Below are 7,740 nucleotides of genomic sequence, written 5' to 3' on the forward strand. Positions count from 1 at the left end.
AATGGTTGGACGAGCAAGCCACTCGCACTTGGCGGGAGATGGCTGTTGTCCATGCAAGACGAAGGCATGGGCAACAAGGCAGCGCTGGCAAGCGCATTGCCTTCACCAGCTGCCTGCGCTGTGTATTGGGTGCGCAGTGCTAGGCGAAGCCCTCTGGTTGAGCAGGCGTGCACGCGGGAAAGCCGGCATAGCGACGCAGCAAGCCTTGTGACAAACTAGCGCACGCTGGGCGAGGGAAGCATAAAGAACGACGACACTACAAAAAAACGCGGCACATTGTGACGCTTTTTGGGACAAATTGTGACGCTCTACAGTGTCGCTATTTCACATAGCGACGCTTTGGGAGAGGGTCGCTATTTTCATTGCCGCTATTTACCGACGCTTTAGAGCGTCACAATTTGCAAAATATCGACATATTTCTCCGTCGCTATTTGGGATATAGTGACTCTTTAGAGAGTCGCAATATTTAGACTGTATAAAGCGTCACTATTTGCACGTGTATAGACACATTTTTCCGCCACTATAAACCACATAGAGACGCTTTAGACACCCGAAATATATAGACTCTTATTAGAGTCACTATATGTTCACTTTCGTGCGAGGTCCCCCCATTCCCTCCAAAATAATTTAGACCCTTTGGAGCGTCACAATTTGCATCATATTATTTTTCATATATACATAATAATTTAGACGCTTTGGAGCGTCACAATTTGCATCATATTTTTTTCATATATATATATATATATATATATATATAAATCTAAAATCATGAATTATCTATAAAAATATATATCGACCATAGATAATTAATCATAATCAAATACATTAACTTACTACGTACGTACACTATATATCTTAAAGCAACATATTAACTTGCTATGATTCATATATACTTAAGTAGTTAATTTAGGAAAAGTGATAAAAATCATCTATACATTAAATTAATTCGCAGAGTCTAGTCAAACTGAAATAAAAGCGATATTTTAAAACAAATAACTTTCTAACTAGCATTATCATTTTTTCTACAAGATAGTCCAAAACTAAATAAAAACAACTTCCTGACTACGAACAAGTAAACATATCGTTATGCTAGCTTAGCTTCAAGATAACTTGTTCATCTCTTGATCTACATTTACTATTACCACTTGAATCATCAATAATCTGCAAAGAAAATTTAATGTCAAATATAGTATGATGAACATTCCATAAAATCAAGGGAAAATTAACAGTAATCCTAACCAGCTTGATCCTAACTACTAGTCGTCTTCTCAAAATAATATCAACTATTAATCAAGGGAAAAATGCATGACTATTAGAAATATAGACATGAACAATGAATATATATATATATATATATATATATATATATATATATATATATATATATATATATATATATATATATATATATATATATATATATATATATTATTGGTAAATTAGTTAACTTAATTACCAAAGGTAGAAACCCAAACAACAACCAACAGAAAACAACAAGGGAAACAAAAGCTAAGGGAGCACAGCCCGCACCCAAGCAAAAACAAAAAACACTAAAACATTCTACAACGACACCAGCCAAACTCGCAAAATTTGAGTTATAAAAGGTCATTTTTTACAAATTTGCAATGCTTGTATAATAACACTTTAAACATTAACATTTGATTTTTGCCTTGTTTTTTCCCTGTATGAATTAAAGGTTAGTTCCTACTTCCTAATCAATGGCGAAGAGACAAAAGTTAAAAGTGCTAAGTGTACTTGACGTAGCAAAGACACAATGGTACCACTTGAAAGTTTTCATGATTCTTGGTATGGGCTTCTTTACTAATGTCTATGAGCTTTTCTCCATATCTGTGGTGACCAAAATCTTAGGCCGTCTCTATTACACTGAGCCAAATCCAACTAGCCCAGGGTTTATACCCATGAATGTGGCCTTGTGTGGTACCTTTGCTGGGCAACTCATCTTTGGGTGGTTAGGTGACAAGTTAGGAAGGAAAAAGGTATATAGTCTTACCTTAGTCATAATGGCTTTCTTATCCTTAGCCTCTGATGTTCATTAACTTGCTGCTTAAACTGTGACTTTCTTTAATTATCACGCTTTCCCATTTGAAAACCAAAAAAAAAAAAACAAGACACCAGCCCAACAAGCTACACAGCAGAACCAGACTGAACAACACAAGGTTTGCACAAAAGAACTGCACAACAACAAGCCAGCCTGAGCAGAACAGTATGCCTGACTGACTGCAAACCTGCAAAACTACGCAACACCAAGACTGAGCAGTAGCAGCAGCTACAACCGCAGGACCTCAAGAACTTTCAGTTTTCAGATTCAGTAGCAGTAGCAGGACCTCAACATCAGGACCTCAACAACAGTAGCAGTAGCAGCAGATTCAGTTTTCTCATGTTATCAAAGCTGTAGATTCTTAATCTTTCGAGTTTAGTTCCTCTTGTCAGTTATAGATTTAGATTAAGACCCCAAGAACTTTCTTTTTTCCTTTGATATAATATTCAGGCGTGATGAGAAGCAAAGCAAGTGATGCTTACAAGTACAATAGCTAAAGAATTTGTACTTGGTATTCATTTATTGGTAATTGGTATTCATTTCTTATGATTTTCTTTTTACTGGTGATTTTAGATGGATGAGGAAATGCTAGAGGAGGAAGTTGGGGAAACAGAAGAAGAGACAAGTACCAAGAATATGTGGGAAAGTGTGGAAACTCTCACTAAATATTATAAGGAGGCTGTTTAACTGGGGATTATCAGACCATTACAGAATAGAGATCGCTGTTTACCGACTAGAAACAGAAAAGAACGAGTTGGTTGAGAAATTATCAACTTTGACAGAAGAGATAACTTCTGGAATGGATAGATTTATCCGCCTGCAAGCTGACTTTGATAACTTTAGAAGGAGATCAGGTAAAGAGAGACTATCAGTTCGAAGCGATGCACAGGGAGAAGTAATTGAGAGTCTTCTTCCAATGGTGGACAACTTTGAGAGGGCGAAGCAACAGTTACAACCAGAAACGGATAAGGAAAAACAGATTGATACGATTTTTCTAAGATAGTACTATGAGTGAACAGACCAAAAACGAAACAGACTATAGAAGTCAATCAAACAGAAAACAAGCTTATACTATGAGCAATTTCTATGGCAACTAAAACTTTTTATAGTAGTTGATTTCAGACTTATCTCTCACTCATGGTCAGAGTTTGAATGAGGTTTTATTAGGAGAGTAAGTCGGAGTCGCTGCTGTCTTGGATTGACATTTAACACTGTGTTTTCTTTACGCGTTACAGAAGGAGCATCATAAATTAACTAACAGAAACCATAGTTTGTTAACAACCCAGACCTAACACCAAACTCGTGTTTCAGCTAATATCAACATAATACCTTATTATGATAATACTAAATCTAAACATCTACCTTCTAATCTCACCATCATCCATAAATAATCGACAACTATAAAGCTTGTTTCAGCTATAAGTTTATCTATAAAGCATGAAATGCAGTTAATTAATTCCATATGAAATTACCTTGCATTTGGCAATAGTGTCAAAGTCTCATTTCTCGGCCTGGTTGTCACCATTGCCACCAGAATCATCAGTAATCTACAAAAAGCATTTTAATATGTAAATTAGATATGCCACATTTCAGGTAATGATACATGATGCTCAATCAGAATAATTTCCAGAAATAACTAACCATATTTATTGCTGATTCCGCACCATCTAAAAGGTTCGATGAAACATTCCCTTTGCGTACTTCCTTCAAAACTTGTCCCAAAAAAGAAGCAATCATTTTAAATGATTGTGTTGTTTCTTCAAACTTGGTGTTTAGAACTTGATTTTGTTGCGCAAGGTCCTCATTTTGCTTCTTGACAACTGATATTTCACCTTTCATGTTCTCCACTTCCATAGCATTGTTGTTAACATAGCTTGACCCTTCTTTCCTCAGCAAACCTTCCACTCCAAAGATGTCGCTTTGCTTCACTCCAAATCCATAATTCAGAGGACGTTTAGGTACTTCACCTTTATACATGAGCTCATTAAAGACTGCATTCTCAATTTCAATTACGGGCTTTGAAGAAGAGGAACTCGCAAGATTTTCTTGGACCTTTTTGTTGGCATCCTCCTGTTATATAATATGAAAAGATCACTCAAAATCTATTAACCAAGAATACTATGTACAAGCAAAGAAAAAAATAAATAGACTTCAAGAGACAAGATTGATTTATAGAATTAGCTCAATGCAATGATACCACAAATTGATGAGGAAGTGTGCCCTCTTTAAAGCTTCCATCTTCTTTGGCGTAAACTGATTTGAAAAATGCCAATTCGCTAAACACTCCTTTCTTCTCTTTCTGCAATTTCAGGAAAAAAATAAATTGAAAACTGAAATTTTGAAGTTCTTAAACCGACTATCACTATATTTGTTTAACACTTTGAGTTGTTATCCCCGTAGTAGGGTTGCTGGGTGCATTGCCACTTTGCAAGGGGTGACAGAGTCGGCAACAGAGGCAGTGACATCAGCAAGCTCTCTGCTAATTGTGTCAGGCTAAGGGGAATTCAGGAGTACATTTCCGTGTAGATGCAGGGAAGATAATAAACAGAAGAAATATCAGCCAATAGTTGCTTTATACCTGTATTCAGTTTGTTTTGTTTCTGTAACAAGTGGCAAATATTAGTTCTAGTTATTAAGATATTAGGTAAATAAGTTTTTGCAAACTTGTTTGCAGGTACATTTTCTTTGCATTGTTTTTAGTTTATCTTACATGATCCAATAATTAAAATCAATATGGACATTGATGAATCCCATGATCCCAGCTGGCCTCTATGCTTTTGACAGAGGACTAACAGATAATCTATCGATTCTTATAATCTGATAATGTAAACATTGACAGATAATTTGACTACTAAGTGAGTAAATAAAATGAAAACCCAGACCAATTGGACGACTTCGACGCTGTCCCACGGGCACCATAGGGTTCCGATTTCCCCTCATAAGAAGGAGAAGGAGAAGGAAAAGCCTAACTCTTTGAAGGTTGTGAGGGCAGCGCCGAAGGCAGAGTCGAATACCGATGCTAAGAGTGGAGTTCAGAAGTTTAGGGTCAAGCTGTTGCCTGAAAGTGGTGGCCAAGAGTGTCATGGATGTTCTCTGTATGGTATGTTGTTCTTGCAGCCGTTTACATACGTTTTATTCTGTTATTGTTGTGTTTATTGATTTTGGCTTCTGTATATCCTTTAGCGAGCTTGGATTTCCTGTTGGTTTTCAGTTCTAGAACAATGTATTGTCATCATGAAGGGGATTAGAATTTCCTGGAACATATATGGTTTCCTGAATGAATACTTTATTGGTTTCGAGTCAGATGTTTGGGAAAGAACCGGATTAGTTGGTTGTTAACTTTTTATGTCAGCTAGAATTTAGCTAAATTAGTGAGTTTTAGTGCTGAATGGCTTGATCAATTATCAAAAGTTCTAGAACAATGTATGTCATCATGAAGGGGATTAGAATTTCCTGGAACATATATGGTTTGCTGAATGAATACTTAATTGGTTTCGAGTGAGATGTTTAGGAAAGAACCATATTAGTTAGTTGGTTGTTAACTTTTGATGTCAGCTAGAATTTAGCTAAATTAGTGAGTTTTAGTGCTGAATGGCTTGACCAATTATCAAAAACTCATTTTAAAGGATCAAAGACATTATTTCGGGAATAAATTATATGGTGGACTGGTGGTGGTGAGGTGAAGCTTTGTTATTTTGGTTGAAATGTTAATAGAGAAAGGAATGTTGTTGGTTGTTTGTTGATTGGATAGGTTTGAATTTGTGTAATTGATTTACTCTTGAATTAGTCATGTTTAGGCTGTTGTGCTTGATTAATCTCAAATTAGAAATAATAATGGTGTTGATTTGCAACATTTGCAGCTCACAAGGCCGCACTTCACATCATCTCTAATTTTATTTACATTATGCTATGCTCTTATTAATGCTGGTTTTGATGTCTCAGCCTTACTTCAATAGCTGGGAATATCATCAACTGAAACAAGTGAGAAAGTTGGGACATTTTCACTTGCATATGCAGCTCACAAGGCCGCATCTCCGATAAAGTTTCTGCCTACAGTTGCCCTAACTCCATTGTTGCTTCCTGGATTTCAAGAAAGTAGATAAAGATAACTAATCCCAGAATATATGACTACTCTGTATATGACTTTTCTTCCATTTGTGTAATACCAGAATATGTTATGGGATACGTAGCAGAATCAACTCTTTGTCATTTCATTGTGAATTTGCATTTTAGTGTGTTCAGAGCAAATGCAAGAACCATTAATTGCTGGCCTATCTCAAACATAGATCTCCATAACAATTTATCTGTTAACAGCTACTTACTTGATCTGTTCTCACTAAGACCAACAATGTAATTTACAGGCTACACCTACAGACTAACAGCTAAACATGTTTCGTTCACAATTAATTGATTATCATTGCAGGGTTTTTGTTGTAAAAATGCAGATCGAATAATGATTAGTTATGCTTAATTATGCATAATTTTTATTCTTTGTTATTGACTTTTAGTTAGAACTTTGTGAACAATTTTTTATCGCCTTAAGTTTATGGGGATAATGTAATAGAATGAAATACTGCCTTTGTTGTTTAAATTGAATAGTTTTTGCAGCTTCATGCACTGCAGATGGACTTCATTGCCTCTGCTTTCTGATTTTTTCTACTTTAAACTTGGAGTAGCCACGCACACCCGCTCCCATCCCCAGACCACCCTCCAGAATCATACTTCTTAGTTCCTGTTAAAAAGTTGACTCTATTTGACAGTAATAGTGTCAGGTAACCCCGTTTCCTGATCCTAAAAGCTCTAAGTTCATGAGAATCTAGGACAACTATCTCCAAAACGTTTAAAGAGTCACATAATGTATACTTCTGCAACATGGTTTATAACAGAAACGGAAAGTAGGAAGATTTTCCCAGCTGCTGCTTTCAATTCCATTTGCCCGCATAGCCAACTTTTCTACATTTCTCTACTTTAACATTAGAAAACTAAAGAATGTCCTTATGTGTGAGATTAGATATGCATATACGAGTAAATATTAATCTTATTTGTTTATGAATTTTAGACTTTTATATCACTCTTATTTGTTTATGAATTTTAGACTTAGCACCTATAGCAATTGAAATGCTACAAACCAAATAGCTAGGTTGAAAAGCATACCATATCAACTCTTCGATTAGCAAAGCTTGTAGCACCACTGTTGTGCTTATTGCCTTGTAAAGCTCGAGCATTTTTTCCCATTTCAGATTTTTCCTAGTTTCATGAAACCAATGTTAGCATATATAGGTGAAACAAATAAAACTTACTAAATTTAGGATATTTTGGGGTCACAAACCATGGCCTCTGGTAAGGACTGTTCAGAACTGATCTGATCAGGACTGATCTGGACTGATCTGATCAGGACTGATCTGATCAGGACTGATCTATTTTCTATGTCGTCTGAGAGTGCAAGTGTCACCGTCCATAGAAAGCTAGCTATTCCATTTATTACTCAAAAGTGATCACCATACTCCGTATTAAGCAGCCATATTATCTCATATTCAAGGAAGTTGACAGAACACAACACATAATTAAAAAGACTCCCAAAAGTTTTATAATAATATTAATCCTACCTTGTTATGTCTAATCTAAATATTAGTCATTATAGATTACTCTTCTATTATGACTCATCAATTCCACGATCAATT

At 35.8% G+C, this 7,740-nt stretch overlaps 1 protein-coding gene across 1 annotated transcript; it reads right to left on the bottom strand.

Annotated features, from left to right (window-relative positions):
• Window positions 1–1,022: 1,022 nt before the first annotated feature.
• Window positions 1,023–7,315, bottom strand: LOC130461953 (uncharacterized). The gene is made up of 5 exons (XM_056830268.1): window positions 7,214–7,315; window positions 4,257–4,358; window positions 3,701–4,129; window positions 3,532–3,606; window positions 1,023–1,161 (listed from the first exon to the last, which is right to left on the bottom strand). Exons 1-4 carry the CDS (start codon window positions 7,292–7,294, stop codon window positions 3,559–3,561), a joined length of 660 nt encoding a protein of 219 aa, XP_056686246.1. The 5' UTR covers window positions 7,295–7,315; the 3' UTR covers window positions 1,023–1,161; window positions 3,532–3,558.
• Between the last annotated feature and the right edge of the window lie 425 nt (window positions 7,316–7,740).

This window comes from Spinacia oleracea, chromosome 5 (assembly GCF_020520425.1).
Source record: "Spinacia oleracea cultivar Varoflay chromosome 5, BTI_SOV_V1, whole genome shotgun sequence".
Classification (NCBI taxonomy): domain Eukaryota; kingdom Viridiplantae; phylum Streptophyta; class Magnoliopsida; order Caryophyllales; family Amaranthaceae; genus Spinacia; species Spinacia oleracea.

Coding starts and splice junctions, on each gene's coding strand:
- LOC130461953 (XM_056830268.1), bottom strand. CDS start 7,294: ATGGGAAAAAATGCTCGAGCTTTACAAGGCAATAAGCACAACAGTGGT. Junction 4,359..7,213: donor CTAATCGAAGAGTTGATATG/GTATGCTTTTCA, acceptor CTGAAATTGCAG/AAAGAGAAGAAAGGAGTGTT. Junction 3,607..3,700: donor CGGAATCAGCAATAAATATG/GTTAGTTATTTC, acceptor TGCTTTTTGTAG/ATTACTGATGATTCTGGTGG.